This window comes from Myripristis murdjan, chromosome 20 (assembly GCF_902150065.1).
Source record: "Myripristis murdjan chromosome 20, fMyrMur1.1, whole genome shotgun sequence".
In the NCBI taxonomy this organism is placed as follows: Eukaryota; Metazoa; Chordata; class Actinopteri; order Holocentriformes; family Holocentridae; genus Myripristis; species Myripristis murdjan.
This window is the reverse complement of record NC_043999.1, coordinates 8,222,034-8,241,586: the sequence shown is the minus strand read 5'-3', so window position 1 is coordinate 8,241,586 and position 19,553 is coordinate 8,222,034. Positions and strand designations below refer to the sequence as shown.

The following is a 19,553-nucleotide window of genomic DNA, read 5'->3' as shown; positions in this document are numbered from 1 at the left end:
TGTTAGCTCATCGCCTGCTGTGTCGATGGTGAAGTGCATTCTGGGGGTCCTGAACACTGAAAAACCACGAGCCCGTGTTTCCGGCGCTCACTCACCCACGGCCTTCCCAGTCTGGACGACGCTGCGACTGGTGGTCATCATGGCGTTCCCGATCTTCTTCCCCCGCTCGCTGTTCTGCACCGAGCTTGAGTGGAAAAAAAGAGAAAACAAAACAAAAAATAAAGAAGTCAGGTTCACAAACCAGAAGTACAAGCAGTCAAGCTCCCTCCCTCCCTCCCTCCCTCTTTCCTGGTGTGACACATTTTTCCTTCTTTCCAAGAAACAAACTAAACAAAGGTGCTATTGCTAAATGTTGCACCAACCTGTTAGGGGGATTATATAACTTGCAGTGAGACTGACTAGCAGTCACAGGTGTCGTATCTGATGATCGGAGCTGACCTGAGAGCTGAAATGAGCGGGGTGTGTTTCACAACAAATGGACGGCTAAACGCGGCCACGGCCTGGCGCCGAGCCAACACGCAACCTTTCACATGGATCCCTATTGACCTGACATTCAGGAGGACTCCCGCCTTGGATCTCACTCCCACGTCATGTGGGCAAACAGGAGCGTTATGAAGAACTGTGTCGATGGGAGTCGGCAGCTGTCCAGCAGGGATTTGTGTCACTCTGAACCGCCCGCCTCCCTCTTGATGCCTTCCCACACACACCAATTATTTCATCTGAAAATAAACTCCAGGTATTTTACTACAATGTGGCTGCTTGTAATAGCTTGATACCTTTAAATGTCATAACAGCGTCCTGACACACAGCGTCTGCAGCGCACAGAGAACTAAGAGGTGATTTGGACTGACCAGCTATTACTTAATGCTTTAGTATTTTATGTTGTTGTTATTCTTTTTTTTTTTTTTCACGACTCTTTGTTGTTAAGCTACTTCTTGTCCTCAGTCTTTGTCTTGGGTTTTGTTCCTTAGTTTGTAGTATTTGTCCTGTCTTAGTTTTCCTTTTCTTTTCTTTTTTGTACTGTTTTCATCTCGCCCATCACTTGCACTTTTGCTTTAGCACTACTCTATTGACCAGTGTTATTGTAATGTTTATCTGTTCTATTTCAAAATATCAATAAACAGATTGTGGGAAAAAGAAAAAAAAAAAAGAGGTGATTTGTACTAGCGCAGAACAATAAATCAAAATATTATCGAAATCACAAACTGAAGGAGCTGCAGTTTTTCAATAAAGGTGAACTGTGTGACAAAATAACTTTAGGTTGTGTTGATACAGCGATGCCTTGGCCTATAAACTGTCTTCTCCACATGCAGAATCAGAAATCATAAGAATAAGAAAACGTGTGTCTTTGGCACAGACCACAGGGAAAAAGAAACGTATTTCCAGTGGAAATAGAATGATGATGCAAAAAGGTCAATTTTTTTATATTGTTGTATTGTTATATTGTTCAGCCCTAGCATTTTTCTATTTTAAGGTAATAATAACAAATATTTCCCAAAACTAAAATGTGGAATTTCCATCACCTTTATAGTTTGTTTGTAATTTGTAACCCACTTCCTATTGAGAGGTCTTATTAAAGTTTATTATCCTGTGTTATTCAGTGGAGGAAGTGAATATATCTCAATAGGAAATAAATTTTACATTAACAATAAGCTGCTTTTTTGTTGTTTTAATTCAGGCAAAAAAAAAAATCCATGATATTCCATGAATCCCAAGAATTTAAGAAATTCCCAGGACCTTCCCTGCCTGGAATAAACTTTTTGTCAGAGACTCCTCGACGCGTGGGAACCCTGACTAACGTGTGTGTGTGTGTGTGTGAGTGTGTGTTGTGGTCAGCAGGACTCATGCAGTGGGCACCACAGTCCTGTCTGTTCTGGCTGCAGCGTCGTCGTGACTCCGGCCCCTGCAGGAGGAGCCCGGCGGAGCGTGAGCTGCACGCCGGGGGCCGGACGTCATGCGGCGGGGGCCGGTGTGGCGGCTCTGACTCACACGGGGATCTCACCGCGCCGGCACTTCAGGGACACCGACCGCATCCGCCAAAACAGACGCCGGTTCACCAAATATCGCTCTCCCCTTTGTCCATATTTTGCGGTGGAAGTGATGTGACGCAGCGCTGCAAACCTCGCATGTTTGTAGCGCTCACAGTTGATACAAAAGTTTGATAAATGACATTTTTACTGCCCGACAGCACAAACATGGCCTCACACTGTCTTCCTCCCTTCACATTTCAACATTCAGTTGTTGGTTCCCTCATAAATTACTTTTTTTTTTTTCTGATGACTGTTAACTTCTTCTTAAAATTGCTGTGGACTGTATTTTTTGAAAATTTTATTGATTTAATCTCTCTTGGCATTGCACTGATTATGGTTCTTATGTGTACATGTATTTATGTGTGTACTGTGCATGTGTACACACAGTTTATTCTGATTTTATGTGCAAGGCAGATAAAAAAAAAAATACACTCAACTGAGTCTTATAAGTAGGCCTTGGTCCATGTTTATCATTATATAGTGTAAGGTCAGGAATGATGCATGTCACCATGTAGGCTCCATCAAGTTGATCTTGACCTTGAGCTATGTAATAATAAAAATGGATTCATGTCTGCTAAAATACTCAATTTAAAAATGGATTTTTTTTTAAAACTCTGCATCACTAGTCTGTTCTGCAAACACGAACACAGCGATGCACGGGGCCCTCGACAGTTTTTTTTTTTTTTTTTTTCCCCACAGCGGCTACATAAGAGTCTACTTCTTCTTGCTTAATCCTGATTAGGATCTACACGGGATCGAAACGCTGATCAGATTTTTTCGTTAAAAATATATGGCCGCAAGATGAACGTCAGTGTGCAGACTATGTTTTTGAAAGATCACCACATATCTGCAGGCGGTCAATGAGAGCGTCGATCAATGCCACTCAACAACCAGGCTTCTTCACCAGGTGCTGAAATGTCTCGCCTTTAAAACTCAATTTCTGGCCTGACATGCAAAAAACAAACAAACAAAAAAAAACTCAGCCCCATCCAACCCCCCTGGTCACTGATAGAGGTCAGTGAAGGTCACAGGATGTTTCAAACAGGCTTCCATAATCTGGCAGCGACACGCAGAGCCTCTCCTGAGCATCTGCTTAACGCCGCTACCAGCTAAAGAAGAGGTGCACAAGGCTCGCACACACACACACTGACGATCCATCGAGCTGGCTGACCCAAATAAACAGCTCCTTATCTAGTGTAGTGGAGTACACTGACAATAAAAAAAAAAAAAAAAAAAAAAAAAAAAAGATCCCCTGACGGCCCGCACCACCACATCCCTTCCCCGCAGGGCCAAGCATCCCATCACGTGGCTTTGTTTTCTGAAAACATCTCTGCCACTGGCTGCTCTTTGTCGACCGCTGACGAGACCAAGGAAAAGATGAATAGGGTCGGCTCTGTTAGTCCCCGGCCCTCGCATAATACACATGCAACACAGCACATTCACGAGGAAGTCAAGCGTAGGGCCTACTTTTTTTTCTTTTTTTCTTTTTTTTTTTTTTCCAGGGAGTATAAATAGAGAGGGGATGGCGGGAGGGGTGGTGGTGAAAGGGGGGGGGGGGGGGGCAGCAGCAATGGGACAAAGAGTATTCATCCTCATGCGAGGTGAGAGCAACAAGCTGAGAGATGAGGAGGAGGAGGAAAAGGAGGAGGAGGAGGAGGCGGGGGCGTTCAGATTCTGCGTTTACTTTCTTAACCACCATCCTGACAGCCAAAATGCAATAAACCCAATGTCCTCCCTCATATTAACCCCGTCCAGCCGTCCCCGTCCGCAAATTGAGCGCTCGAAAACAACCTTTAAAGGAACACTCCAACATTTTAGTTAAAAAAAAACAAAAAAACCCCCGCAATTTTTCCGCCGTACCCAGACTGAGACAAGCTGTTCAATGCCATGTTCACCTCTGTACGTCCAGGGGTTCAGTTCCTCCGGGTAACATTTGGTGTTAGCTTAGCATAAACACTTGAAGTCTATGGGAGCTGTTAGCCTGGCTGGATCAAAGTGGGAAAAAAAATAAACCTTACAGCAACTCTGAAGCCGTCTTTTTTTTTTTTTACACTGCGGGTCATGTGGATTTGAAATACACGTCTTGGAATTTGGGAAAAAAAAAATAATGAAAGTAATTTCTTCCTCTACCATCAGCGGAGCACGGATCAATGTGATAGACGGATAAATATGTTCAGCAATTAAAGTTCCACCATCTAACTTCTCCTGAAACCACTCTTTTTTTTTTTTTTTTTTTTAATTCTAAGATGTGTTTATCAAATTCACGATACTGTGAAAATAAGAAAGCTTTGGACCTGCTGTAAGGTTTATTTTCTCACCTTGATAGGGCCAGGCTAACGACTCCTATTGACTTCAAGTCTGTATGCTAAGCTAACACGAAATGCTACCGACACGAGCTGAACCACTGCACATACAGAGGTGAAAATGGTGTCCAGTGTCTGGTCTCCGTCTGGGTAAGTCAGAAAAAAAGGGTATTTAAAAATGTTGGGTGTATTCAAGGTAGTGAGAGGCAAACAATGTTGGTCACACAAAGATCTTAATTAGCACTATTAGCACTTTCCAGGGGCAAAAAGACAAGACTGGTTCCTCCCGTGGAAACAGGGCTGAGAGTTCCCGGTTCCTCAGAGGGGTTCCTGTGATCTGAGACACTTTCCACAGATGAAAAGGTGTTTACTGATGCAGGGAGAGTTTTCCACAAGCAAGGCAATGCCTCTGCTTCAGGAGACTTATGGCTTAGACTTAGACTTTCTTTATTGTCATTGCCCAAAAAAAAACACAGCAGTGGGATTTTGGCAACGAAATGTCGTTGTTTGGCTTCCGGATTACAACAGGGATGGAATTGTGGGGCAGTTTAAATAAATAAAATATAATCTATATAACTAGTGCGTAAAAAACAAGAGCTAAATAATTAGGAGTGCAAGAAAGAATAAATAGATAAAACAAAATAAACATTTTAAGTGTCAACTACAGAATAAACAGTGTAAACAGCAGAAACATCGTAGCAGCAGGGTGGAGAGTATTTCACAATAGGAGGCCATCTGACTTTACATATCACTGAAACTAGATATCGTCTGGATTTGTGGATATCGTCATTTTCAGTAAATCTTGTTTTTTAAGACTGCATTACACTGAAGTGATGCCTGATCATCATATCAATAATGAGATCATGAATTGAGGTTGATTGAATGTCGTTGTTTTTAGCACCTCTGTGTTTATATTAGTCTTCCAGAAAGCTCTGTTTTATTCCTCTTTTGACTTGATTGTATTGTACTGTCATGTCATTGTATTGTGTTTATTGTAGTGATTTTCTCTTGTGATTTTAACTCTTTCTGTCGTGTCTCTGTAACTGTGTGTTTTTGCTGCTGACCGTCTTGGCCAGGTCTCTCTTGAAAGAGAGATTTTTAATCTCAATGGGACTTAGCTGGTTAAATACAAGTTAATTAATGATTATCAAAGTCTTGCGTATGTACATTTTTTCATGAAAGAGCCAGGACTTATCCCTGCTACATCATCACAATATCAGGCGCGTTATTCAGTCACAGATATCACAATATTTGTGTTTGCAATTAAATGTAATATATGTAATAAAACCAAGTATAATTCTTAAGTTTAATTAGTTTAAACTAAACTAAACTAATAAACACAGAAGGTGAAGGCCAGATAAAAATGCCGGAGCTGTCCTTGTCAAACGAGGACGCATCAAGTGGTGACTTGGCTAAAAAGCAGAACAAATGGGAAGCTCCAAGATTCATGATGAGGATAAAACACGAGAAACATGAACACCGTGTGTCTAAACTGACGACACAAGGTCAAGATCAAGACTCATGTCAAAGTGCAAAGAGTTCACTCAGAGCAAACGCTCTCCACAAGGACTTGAGATAGTGTTTTTTTTTTTTTTTTGTTAAATCTGGTAATTGCCCCGGTTAATACTTTCTCATCCTGGTGAAGGAGTTTTCAGAATCGGCCAGAGAGGGGATGGAAACTCGGAGCTTCCGCCTCGTCTCATCCTGACGGTGGAGGCTGAGCTGTTTATTCACTGTTATGCCCTCTCACTCGGGGGCTCACACATTCACAAATCGCACGCACAGAAACTCTGGAAAACACACACACACACACACACACACTTACACACTCTTCCCTGGGCAAGGCTGAATACCCTACTGTTTTAGCACAGCGAGGAACCCCTGCTCTGACACAAAGCTGAGGCAGGAAATGAGACGCATTTATTCCTTAGAAGCTCGGATGGCGGCGTGCCAAGCTTCCTGCCTGCCTGCCTGCCGCCCCCTCCGCCATCATACAGGCTATATACAGAGTTTTATAGTGCAGTCAGCGGAGCGCGGAGCCAGCCGTGCCCCTCCAGCCCCCCCCCACCCCTCTCCTGCTGCACGGACACAGCACGCAGGAAGCAGGGCCTGACCCAGTCACGACACCGCACTTAAAATATTCTCACAAGTGGGGAGAGCACGCCTTGCTCTCGTGCGTTCGACACACAGCCGGCCAAAATCCTCCTCTGCGTTACTCTGCTGCACGTCGTGGTCGCCGCTATCAGTCACAAATATCAGTCCGGAGGAAATAATTTGATTGTACTCTGCAGCAACTGATGATATAATAACTGCTGAATAGTGTAATTATATCAGCCCGAGCATTATTTCACATTATTGTGCAATTTCCTTACATCAAATGGGTTTTGTTGCATTTTCAACCCTTTCGCTCTCTCTGACACTTGCATCATTTTCCTGATCACCTTGTATTTTAGTGAAGGCCACTAGTGCTAAAACAATTCAGAGATTTATAGATTAGTTCATTAGAAAATGATGTTTGTTTGTTTTTTTATTTTTTACATCCAGTTAACTATTTTAGTCAGTTATCAAGTAAGAAAGCCAAACATTTTCGGACTGAAGCTTCACTAAGATGCTAAGATTGTCTTCCTTTTCTCTGTTCATGTTTTTATAAAATGAATACTTTGGGTTTTTTTGGCCGCTGGTCAGATTACGAAAGACATTTATAGAGACATCACTTTGGGCCCTGATCACCACCATCAGACTTTAGCTTTATTTTTTTTTTACCCACTATGGCCTAAATAGTTAATTGGGTAATAAATAGATGATAAATGAATCAAGGATGAAAACAACTGCAGCCCTAAAATTCAATTTGTATGAATGAGCTGCATATTCTGCCCTGCACCGAAAGTACTGAGCCCTAATTTCGTTGCATTATTATACCGTATATGATTGTGCAACGACAATAAAGATCTGTCTATCTATCTATATAAAAAATCTACAGTGCACTGTGTAGAATTAGAGGGATTCTGAGCTTATCTTTGTGCTCATGTCTTCATCGCTGCATTTTATCAAAGTGTTTTCAATCTATTCACCTCTGTGTTTCAAAACTAAACAAAAACCTAAGTTAAGCGTCTTCTCCAGCCTCTGCGGGGTTTTCCAACGAGGCCCGGTCGGTCGGTCGGTCGGTCGGTCGGTCTGTGCCTGTTTGTTTCGCCGAAGCATTACGACAAAGTTCGCGGCGACAGTGTCACCGAACACCGGCGGCTGAAGCGACAGCTCCGTGTATCACAGCCAAGCCGATCTGTCCACGCTCCCACCGTAAAGCTAAGTTAGGATGAAGACACACAAGGCTGGTGGGGGATGGTATTGGGGAGGTGTGTGTGTGTGTGTGTGTGTGTGTGTGGGGCGGGGGGCTTTATCTTTATCTGACATGTAACACTAGACGCAGAGTTCGAGCTGTGGACGAGCTCACATTTCATCGACACTTCCTGGAATGAAACCCAAGCTGCTGCTGAAGGAGTCGCTAGGTCTGTTTTTGAGAATGAAACTCGCTCATAATTAATGGGTTCTGCCAAAATGAGACTCCCCCCTCCACCGCGCACACACACACACACACACACACATCACCACCGCAACCCCTCTGTCCGCCATCAAGACCAATGGCTGTCTAAATCTATCCTCATACATGTCACAAAGTTAAATGTAGACCGCTGTGAATACTGCACTATTGGTGCACTATTCACAGGTGTGTGTGTGTGTGTGTGTGTTTGCAAACTTCATCTCAAGTTGTCTAAAAAGAAAGAAGAGGTCATGTAAAAATGACAGCGGTGCGTGGCGTTGGCTTTTGGAAAATTGAATGACGTCATTTTATTGATTGATTGATTCCCCCTCCCCCCCAAATGCTTTAATACTTTACATTTTTAATTTACACATTAAACTGATGCACCATTTACGATTAAAGTGATATGTCTACATAGTGCACGTTTTTTTTTTTTGTTTTTTTTTTTCTAATGCACATATTTTTCTATTTCTTAACTCTTTTTAAAATTTCTTTTCATTTCATTTGTGCTGATATAAATATTCTCGTTTTGAGAATTTGAGCAAATGCAACTGACCTAATTTCCCCTCGGCGGCTCAATAAAGTATTTCTGATTCTGATTCTAAATGTCAAAAAGACCACTGTATGTTTGATTTAGCAACCTTTATCAAGGTATCAAAGAGGAATACTGACACTACTTTAATATTGTCATTACACCCTCAAGATGTCGCCACTAGAGGGCAGCAGTGTGCATGTTTTGAAGGGCAGAGTATCCACAGAGCTGCAGCCTGATGCTCTGAGCAAAAACTGAGCATCAACACACAGGAGACAGACGCACGGATGCAACTTCAGCGGAGCGATGACAGAATACTCACTGTGAGAGCCTTAACTTCACGTCAGCAACACTATACTGTCCCTGGAACGGGTGGCTGGAACAGACAAGAGCGGAGAAGGCAGAGGAGATCGCTCATAAATATTGAATAACACATAGGTCGACTTCACATTTTCCTTTAGAGAGACCCCACGTTAACTCCTCGACTGGACTTGCAAAGATTCTGGCTAGCGTTTGTTAAAGTAAGTTTGAGTTTAGTCATGACTGTAGGTTCAAGGTAAAGCTTTTTGTAAAACACACTAAATTTGGCAACATGCCTGCTATTCTGAACCATAACAAATACATCACATGATGGGAGATAGCAGTGGGGAATAGAAGTTTTTTTTCATGTTTTTCAAGAGTTTTCGTGTATTCATCTAAAAAAAAAAAGATTGAATTTATTCTCTATTTTTGAGGGTCTGTGCTACAGCTTCCAGTAAACTATATATTTTAATTTTAAATTACACATATTTTTTTATTTATGCATTTATCCCAGTCCAGTTTTAAGGTACTGATCCTTTACCTGAGTATTTTCATTTAGTGAGATTTTATACTTTTTCCTGCTCTGCATTTATCTGACGGCTGGAGTTACTTTGCAGAAGCTTTTCCATGCAAAACATCAAATGTGCTGCATTTAGAGGATATGGAGCTGTTTGAGCTACAACATTAAAAAATACTTCTAACAGGAATGTAATAATGCATTAATAACTTCACAATGACATTTTATCAATAATACTGTTATACTTCCACTTGAGCAAAATTTTGTTTGCATGACTTTTACTGCATTATTTATAAGTACTGCTACTTTTACTTAAGGAAAGGATTTGAGAATTTTTTTCCAAGGCCTATATCTGGGTAGGAAATTTTTTTTTTTTTTTTTTTTTTTGTCTGTAGTTGGTGAGTTTATCAACTGAATGAGCCAATTTAGCACGTAACCAACCATCATTTCAAGTTCCTGTTGTTTTATAAAAATCTATCTGGCCACTTGGACCAAAAAACACGCGGGCCTCGTCGTGTGCCACCCACCCCGGAGTGATGTCGGCCATGGCTGGGTGCTTGTTGCTGTACCACACCCGGTAGTTGTGGGTGATCTTCCACGCCGCGATGAAAGGCACGCCATAATCAGCCAGCAGCCTCTCATTATCTGCACGGAAACAAAGACAGGAAGCAAAAAAAAAAAAAAAAGCAGCAAGTCAGTGAAAAACGATTAACGGCATAACTGGATTTACTGTCATTTTACTGCACAAAGCCAATTATGTGTGATGATAGCTGTGTTTATACGTGACGCGGTGATTATGGCTCCGATCGTAATTAGCACACAGCCGCTGAACAGGACGAGCTCCTTACAGCAGAAAACACAACTGGTACGGCGATAGCGGCGGCTAATCCCAAAACCAGTGAATGGAGTGTGTGAGCGAGTGTGTATCTGCAGGTTTTTAAGAAGCGCCATTCAAGACTTTTTGAGCCTTTTTTTAAAGCTTTCTGGAAGTCAATTTGACACCAATTAAAAAAAAAAAAAAAAAAAAAAAAAACACAGATCAGGACAAATCTGAAATTAAAAAAAAGGCAGAAAGAAAAAAAAGAAGAGCAGAACATTAACTGTTAAAGGAAAGGAAAGCATATATTATATTTGTCTATTGTGGATTAAAAGTTGGTTCATTGGTTCTGGTGGAAAAAAATAAGACCATGGTCATTTTTAAGGCCTCATATTTAGAAAATTCAAGACTTTTTCAGACTTGTTAAGGACATTCATCTCCCTTGGAGTAAATAAACAAAATGAATAAATTAGTTAATGAGTAAATGAATGAAATAATGAAGAAATGAGCGAAGTGACGGGCTGACTGGGAGTATTCCCACCTTGCTGTATGGAGGAGGACAGTAAGGTTTGGAGGTAGAGGGTGAACTGGGCCCTGATCCACTCGTCGCCGCCCTCCCAGCCCGTCCCGTCCAGGAAAACGTCCTCGCGGTTCTCCGTCACGTGTTTGACCAGATAGTCGGCGAAACGCAGGTCTGCCGTCGTCAGGCTCAGCATCTTCCGCAGCTCAGGGTCCTGGATCTGGATACGGGCCTCGTCCACCTGCAGGACAAACACACACACACACATACACACACACACACACATGCATGCACAAAGTCAACAGAGAGGGAGTTTCCAGAACTTCCACAACCAAGATTTATATTGAGCAAATAATATTTTCCTCATGCAAATCAGCGTTTCAGTGTAAAGGTGTAAAGCTAAATCCTGTGTTTGTGATCGAGTGCAGAGGAAACTTTTAGGCAGGAATATGGTTGTATTTGGATGAAATGAAATGTTATATGTTAAGTATTGTTAAGTAGGTGGTGTAGTAATAAATCTATCCAATACTGTTTTCCACAGACCTTTATAGGAAAATATTAAGGATTTTCTACTCTTTCTGTCTGCTGGTAAGTACAAAGTGAGGTGGGTTCATTTACCAGGAGACATACATAGAAAAACATGGATAAATGACATCAGGTTAAATGTTTTATGTAGAAATTAAGATCTCACTAATGCAAATTTAAGACTATTTAATGACTTATAAGGCCTGATATTTGAATATAAGACAACATATAACATATAACACATGACTCACCTCAATAACGGCGTCACTCAGGTGCCTCTGCTGGCGGAAGAGGATGTTGGTCGCCCCGGCAACGAAGCCGCGCACCGTCACGTCGGAGAGGAGGTGATGCTGCTGCAGGGCCATGTAGGGCAGACACAGGTAACCCTGGGCAACAAGGACAAAGGTCACTGCACGCGACTTCCCCATCAGGTGCTGATCTGCAGCCGTGAGAGCGGAGACACGCCCCCGAGAGACGGCGAGGATGAAGCAGACGCTGTTTGCACTGGAGCTGTTTGTCTTGGTGCTCGTGTGAGCGGTGAAGAAACACTAACATCCTGCTGCACATCCAAACACTCTGACAAGCAGCTATTTGATAAGTGGGAGAGCGGGTTGGGATGTTTTGGATGTGAGCACGGTCTGCTAAATTAAGGACAGGACATGAGGGGAATTTGATAACTTTCTTAATAAATGTTTGACTGTTTTTCCTCTCTCTGGTTTTGTTTTGCACACACTGGGATGCAACTTCGACTAAGTAACTATAGTAGCAACTAACTGTCTCTCCAAGCACAGCATAGTTTGGTTATGACAATAAGAATAATAGTACACAGCTGAGATGTCTCAATTGGAGTTATTCAATATTTAGTGCCAACACACAGTCCCAAACTGATCTACTGTATGTAAACACACTAATAATGCACTGAAGTAAGTAAAACCATCATTGCTTTTTATTGCTTCTATTGTAAATTATTCTTTTCCCACCATTTTCCCACTTGTTAATTTATTTATTTACTATTTAACTGATCACTGCCATCTCCCCTTTAATGTAATCATTACATTATTAATACATATTGTAATATAATCTCATTACACTGAGTAATCTACCTTCTGCACCTACACTCCATTCATGCTCTTACACCATATATGTATATACAGTAGTATCCCAGTTTTTTGTTTTTTTTATCCTAGTGTTTGTTTTTTTCTTGCCTTTGTCCTCCTTTCAGTTTTGACGTCATAATGTAGTTACTGCATACTGGCTGTATCTTCACTGTGTGTACACTTTAAATATTGTTGGCTGGTGGAGTAAAAAAAGAAGAAAAAAAAAAGAGGAAACAGCCCACATCATGGCTCTTTCCTTTAATGGTTTGTATTGAACGTTATAAGCAAAAATTAGTTACTTAAAATAAAACGAGTGTGTCATTGTTTTGTGCGATGCTCCGTTCTTACTGCCTCTGGAAATGCTTCTCTTACAAACACGGATGAAATATTTATAATGAACTTCCAAGTGATTATTGATCAAACCAGTGAAGAACACCCCAACAGCTTCATACGAGTCATATCTGTCCAGACTCACAGTTCTTACACCCATAAAACCTTTGCACTTAGCACTTGTTTCCTGAAGTTGGTCTGAAACATATTCTCACATCACAGTTCTCGTATTTTCCCGTTGCAGTTCTCTGGTGTCACACACGTTTGAACAGTGAATCGTTTCCCCCAGCCTCAGATTAAGTGAACTCAAACATTTAAACGCCCTCCTCCAAAAACGGCACCCCTGATTCTCGTGACCCCCGTCATCTTCAAACTCTTCCTGAAAAAGAAAGTGGTGCCCAATTCTTCCACACATCACCAAGAACCTCACATGTCACTGTTACTCCCATTTTACCAGGTAAGGGTTAGGGTTAGGGTTAGTTCTATTTCAGGAAGAGTTTTGAAAAGGACTCAGGCCATGAAATCACTGAAGAGGGGGGCTTCAACATGCCAGGGTTCAGATAAACCATTCGAATCATGTCTGTGAACGCACTTTTTCAACTGAGTCAAACACAACATAAACGTAACGTAAAACACAAGTGCAAACGTCACGGCAGCACCTGTGTCGAGGCTTACTTAGAGTTCCAGTGAATTTCTGTCCACACGTAACTGCTTATGATCAACCAATCAGAGCGGACGACCTCGCACAGACTTGTGCAGGTATGCGACACCTCAGCGGAGACGCCTTTCAGCTCCAAGTACACATCAAATACCATCAGGTTGCATGCAGAAACACCACTTTCATGGATGTAAAAACTGCACTTTGGGTGTAAACTTTGCATGCAGCTGTAGTTTCACCACCTGAGGAGCTTTACCTTGGTGAAAATGGCGAGGGGAAGCCCGTACTGATCCTCGTCCAGACCGGACACCAGGCCCTGGGTGACTACCCCCTGGCCCGCGGCCGACTGCGGCTGCACCGTGATGGGGATCCCCGGCTGGGGGTCAAAGGTTTCCGGGTGCTCTGACCCCGCCTCCTTCCCCTCGGCCGCTTCCTTGACTCCGCCCTCCTCTAATATGCTGGGATCCAGCGTCTCCCATTCGCTCTCGGAGGACTCCGGCGAGGTGCGTGACGGGGGTTTCAGGTGATGGTTGTCCCCCTCTGTGCTGGTCGAGGAGGACGGAGCTTCCGCCTTGTCCCGGGACGTCTCCTCCCTCTCCTCCACCTCCAGGGAGGCGTCAGCGATGTCAGTGACGGAAACGGAGACGAACTCCTCGGCTCCTGGGACGCTCTCCACCAGACTCAGGTCCTCTGACACGCTGCTCTTTGGCCTGTAGTGGGAGGAGTCCACCAGGCCGTGTTCGATCAAGCCTGGAAAAGGACAATCAGTCTGAATTTCAGGGCTACTGTTTTATTAATTTCATTTGAAGTATTTTCATTTCTCCTAATACTTTCCGACTTTAACTTTTCTGAGTTGCTGTAAGGTTAATTTTTCACTTTGATGGAGCCAGGCTAATGACTCCCATAGACTTCAAGTCCTTACGCTAAGCTAACATGAAATGCTACCCACAGGAACCGAACCACAGGACGTACAGAGGGGAAAATGGTATCAGTTTGTTTCAGTTTGGGTAAAGGTTCGATTTAAACTCTTTTTTCCAGACTTTAATTTCTTTTCATTTGAGTTGCAGATATTGGATGGTGTGCAGCATTTTTTTTTTTTTTTTACACTGACAGACATTTCCCAGCGCCTACAAACTCTGCCACATCGTTCTTATAAATCATGATTATTCTTTACAGAAACAAATGCCAGAATATGTGAGGTGACAGAGGCCTAGAGCCACAGAAAAAATATGTACTCAGTGTTTATCTTGGCAGAGTTAACCGTACTGTGTCACGCTTTCTCACTCATCAAAATAAGGAAACTACCAAATTGTTTTTTTCGCGTACACTTCAAGACTTTCCAGACCTGCACGGGAACACTAATATTGATTTAGTCTCTTGCATGGTGAGATGTTTTCTATTATCCCCTTGGGGCTGTTATGTCGCTATGCAAAGATTGTATCATCGCTCCGCTTCGTCTGCACATGCAAATAAACCTTGACACCATTCTTGCAAATGGTGCAAAAAAAAAAAAGAAGTTTTATTCAGTGAGGACACCAAAAGAAATCTTGTTGTTTCCTGACCTGGAAATAGCGATAAAACTGTCATCAGAGCTCCAACTAGCCTGTTGACAGGAGATACGTAAAACAGGATCTGGGAAGGTAAGCACAAAGGACACAGAGTCATTTAGAGTCATTTTCCACAGAGAGGAGATGAGGCGTATTTTGAGTTTGAATTCGTACCCTCTTCTCCAGCAGAATGAGTTTGAAGAGGATGAGGACCTACAGAAGGGGAAAGGTGGCAGAAATATTGTCACTTATAGCATCAATCCCACAGATTTCCTCACAAAGTCAATTCAGCACTCGTGATTAATTTCTAGAACAACTTTTCCTGCTGTACTACCACTCCGGCGACAATTCATCTATAACAACACTGCAAAAAGTCAAAATCTTACCAAGATTATTTGTCTTATTTCAAGTAAAAATGTCTTATTTCTAGTCAAAATATCTCATTACACTTAAAATAAGACATGATCACCTCAGAAATTACTTGTCTTTACACAATTTTCACTTGTTTCAAGTGAAAATTTACTTGAAACAAGTGAAAATTAGCTTGAAACAAGAAACAAATTTTGCCAATGGAACAAAACTTGTTTCTTGTTTCAAGAATTTGGAACAAACGTCAAACAAACAAGTGAAAATTGTCTAAAGACTAGTAATTTCTGAGCTGATCATGTCTTATTTTAAGTGTAATGAGATATTTTGACTAGAAATAAGACATTTTGACTTGAAATAAGACAAATACTCTTGGTAAGATTTTGACTTTTTGCAGTGTACAAATTACATCAGAACAGTTATTCTAAAGCTCAGCATTATTTTGCAAACAGTAAAATGTTCTACCTTGTGTCTAAAGTGCAGTATTAAGTCTCTTGCTGACAGCCCTGGGGGGAGAAAAATTAAGAGAATGTAAGCAATATGGAAAACAGTCTTAACAATCTGCACAACACTAACTGCACAGCAACACGTTGCACCGTCACACATGAATCTAAAAGGTTCAGGTTAGGGCTGTTAGACTGCCTGTAACTCTGCAAAATGTGCAACAGAAAAATGTCAGAAATTATTGTGATTTGGTTAAGTGTGCACGGCAGCTGGTAAAATGTAAAAATCGCCACTATTTTCAAGACTTTACCAGCCTACTTCTTATTTTTTTAAAAAGTTGAATAGGACGTGTAATACAAAAGGTTTCATACTTGTCAAAGCAGCCGCGGGGGCAGATGTGAGTTTCAGGCAAATAATTAACAGCATTTGAGAAGTGGCTGGTGTTTACAATTAGTTATCCGTTGGTGTGTGTGTGTGTGTGTGTGTGTGTCTGTTAAACTGCACAAACATACTTGCAGCTTCTACTCTTTGACTAATAATTAAGTGAGTAAAATACCCTGAAAATCCAAACTAAAATCAGTAATTGGCGTCAAAGTTCACCAGTTTTTTTTTTTTGTTTGTTTGTTTTTTGTAACACAGAGCTTCAAGCAGGTATCGCTTTGCTTTTGTTGGATGTGAGCCAAAAACAAACAAACAAACAAACAAAAAAAAAGCCTGAGAATCACTGTGTGACGTGGCTTTAATTATAGCAACATGTTCAGGGTTTGTTGTCAGCTGTGAGGTGCGAGAGTATTTTTGATGTGTTTAGCAGCGTTGCAGCCGAAGGGCAGGAAAGCTGTTGTTTACCGAGGTAAACCTGTGAGCCCTCCAGAGTCGAACACCTCAGAGAGCCATTCATGTGTTCATACAGCTCCTGCGGAAACAGCAGAGGAAGAAACACAGAGTGAGATGAGAAGGCAGGACGTTTGTTCAAGAGTTTCTACCGGACGAGGTTCTCACCTTTAAAATGGAAATCTGAGAGAAGTCTTTCTCCTCAAAGTAGGCGTGTGTGATGAGCTGTAATTTTGCTTGAAGCAGACCGTACAGAGGCTGAAAACGAAAACAAAAAACTGGTTACGAGTGTGTGTGTGTGTGTGTTTGTTTGTGTCGTTCACAATATGTCCCATAAACGCTGACCGCAGACTAACGGCGTGCTTCCCATAAACGGCGAAAAATTAGTCATACTCCAAAAGGGTGATTTTCTTTTTTTCCATCTCATGTTTTATTTTTTTCCATCTGTTTTCAGTCACTTCACTTTGCTGTGGAAAAGCAGCCATCCCACAACAGAGAGCAGAAAATTCCCTGACTTTTCCATGACTTTCAGTGTATAAAATATTGCACTTCCAGGACATATGTAACTGTAACTTGAGTTTTTTTTTCATGTTTTTTTTTCAATAACAAAAGCTGTAAACACTTCAGATCCAGCGGTCTTGATATATTTCATTATTGTGTTTTATTCAGTGGGGGAAGTGAACACAACATGACCATCATAAAAAAAAAAATAAAGACCACATTTGGTCAGTAACGAGTCATTGATTTTCTTTTCTTTTTTTTTTTCTCTTTCTTTTTTGAGGTTAGAAAAATGATATTCCACAACTTGTCCCTTGAATTTCTTAAATTTCCTGACTTGTCCTACCTGGAAAAGTCCTTAATATTTTATGACTTTCCAGAAATGCTGTCACCCCTGCGAAGGGTCCTATTAATCACCCAAATGTTTCCTACCTCACTCAACCCCAAAGTAACTCCAAATTGTACCCAAAATGCTCACATAGTTAAACAACAGCACACCAAAAAAACCCCAAAGTGCTCAAACAGTCACTTTTGGGTACATTTGGGAATTGATTGAGCAGTTTTGGGTACTGTGGCAAACCCACCAACCTTGAAGAACAAAAATGAGTAAACACCTGCGCACACTCCCTCTGTAACTGTTCAAATTTATTCCAAATAATGAACTCATCACACCTCATCCATTGACCTGAAGAGGTGCATCAATTTAAGTGCCTGAGTTCAGAAAATCAACAGTTTGCAAAATAATGACATAAACTCTCAATCATCCTAGATTCACATGTCGATTGGCTCTTTTCATTTTGATAAAGGTCAATTAATTAACTCTTGCATTTTGCGTGCTTCACAGTTGTAACTCATACAAGCTTAATTCCTTATTAATCCGTTGGCATGTGTGTTCTGGGATACTTTTTAATCATCTGTACGAGCATTTATGGGGACTTTTGTGTGGTTAGTAAAAACCCCTTGAGATCCCTGCATCATTTAGAGGTGCTTTTCCAAAAACCAAACTTATAAATACAATGACTGGAGCCTTTTTGGAATCTGTTATCCTTTGTGGCTGTGGGAGCAAGAAAAAGTCCCATTTGTTCCACGTCCGTCCTGCTGATGCTGTGTCAGCTGTTTGCTTCCTGTCACAGATGAATTATGGGAGCTCACCACTGACCCAGTGGGCTCTTACTAATGGAAGTGGCTTCTCTCCCACATAGTCCTGTGACATTAAATAACAACTGTGGACAACCTCGGTGATGTCATCTGCTGTAGAGTGACCTTTCACCTCGACCCTGTGCAGCACATCCAGTGCATCAAGCTGAAACATGAGCGTCCCGATTTTACCCAAATCACAGAGAATAATAATCCAGCAGTGCAAGTTGACTCAATGGAAGAAATCCACCTTTATTAAACTCTAATGTTTTGATGCTCAGCCTTCTTCAGGGTTACTTACTGAAAGAATCAAAGTACATCATGTATACTCAACGAACTCAATGACGCATTGTCTGTCGAAAATCGAGTGGCTAATGGATTTTTAGACACATAAATGAGTCAACTACAAAAGGTTGTGCTTCCTACACATCAGTTTTTTCCCCCCTCAGGAAGTAAATTTCCCATTCAGTCCTTCCATGCACATTTCAGACCAAAAGATATAAAGAGTTTAAAGCTTTGAAACAACCTGAGAATATAAAAGATGAATCACGAGCTAAAAGTAGCTACATGAAAAAGCAACAAAGGCAAGGCTACAAGACTGACAGGCAACTTTTTTTTTTTTTTTTTTTTTTTGAGCTAGTCATCCAGTCCAGTTTGGGAGTGACATCTACTCCTGTTCCCTTGTTTTTAAAAAGATAACAATGTTCGGTCATGTTAATCATCTCTAAAAAGGACAAACGCTGCATTCACAGCACCTCGGAATTTCCCACTGGTAAATTTCCGACCCGTGACAAACATGATGTTCACAGTGTCAACTCGGGAAAAACGGAATAAGAAGAAGAAACTGTGCATTTTGAACCAGGAGAAATACAAGGAGTGTATGCAGCAGTGTTTGCTTTGATGCTAAATAAGCACCGTCATATTGATTAATTTCTCTCTGTAAACAACAAAAGGTTATTTCTTCATCCAACGTTTTTTGTGTCCTGTCATTGCTTGATCAGAATCTCAGAAATCAGAATAAAACAACTCTGAAATGAATGACAGTTGGATGAGAGTTCATTTTATTTTTTCACAAATCCAGGCTCGTTTTTAATAAATCCAGAGTTGAAATGAATGCAGCATTAATCTCTGATGGTAAATCTATCTCTGACAAACTCTGCAAGCTGATGTTGGCTGGAACTTCACTAAAACTTGTGGGTAATGCAGTGTTTCATAAGGAAATCAGAGATAAACCAAAAATTCAACATCTTTTCAAAAAACTCTGATCAAAGATGAACCAGAATGAGGAATAATGGGTTCTGCGGGAACGTATGTTTTTGTTTTCCAGGTTAAAAGGCTTGTGATCAGTGTACGATCACACCATTGTCACACTGCAGCTCATAATCAAATCCAGCATGTGACAAAAGAATGAACAGGAAATGTACTTCTGGACCCAAACATGCTGACTCTATTGTCTTTACGACTTTTTTTTGAGGAGGTCTGGCTCCTCCGCCGCCTAACCAGATGACTTGTTGATATCAGAGCCGTAAAATTAGAAATGTACTTGCCGCCCCCGGCTCCTCC

At 41.4% G+C, this 19,553-nt stretch overlaps 1 protein-coding gene across 1 annotated transcript in view; it reads right to left on the bottom strand.

Annotated features, from left to right (window-relative positions):
- avl9 (AVL9 homolog (S. cerevisiase)) overlaps positions 1-19,553 on the bottom strand; it is a 31,906-nt gene that overhangs the window by 2,126 nt on the left and 10,227 nt on the right. Inside the window, exons 5-15 of the mRNA XM_030079286.1 lie at positions 16,524-16,613; positions 16,371-16,437; positions 15,546-15,586; positions 14,889-14,927; positions 14,730-14,799; positions 13,424-13,917; positions 11,334-11,468; positions 10,579-10,798; positions 9,748-9,865; positions 8,726-8,779; positions 96-184 (exon numbers count right to left, since the gene is read on the bottom strand). Coding sequence (XP_029935146.1) covers positions 96-184; positions 8,726-8,779; positions 9,748-9,865; positions 10,579-10,798; positions 11,334-11,468; positions 13,424-13,917; positions 14,730-14,799; positions 14,889-14,927; positions 15,546-15,586; positions 16,371-16,437; positions 16,524-16,613 — 1,417 coding nt within the window. The remainder of the gene's footprint in view (positions 1-95; positions 185-8,725; positions 8,780-9,747; positions 9,866-10,578; positions 10,799-11,333; positions 11,469-13,423; positions 13,918-14,729; positions 14,800-14,888; positions 14,928-15,545; positions 15,587-16,370; positions 16,438-16,523; positions 16,614-19,553) is intronic.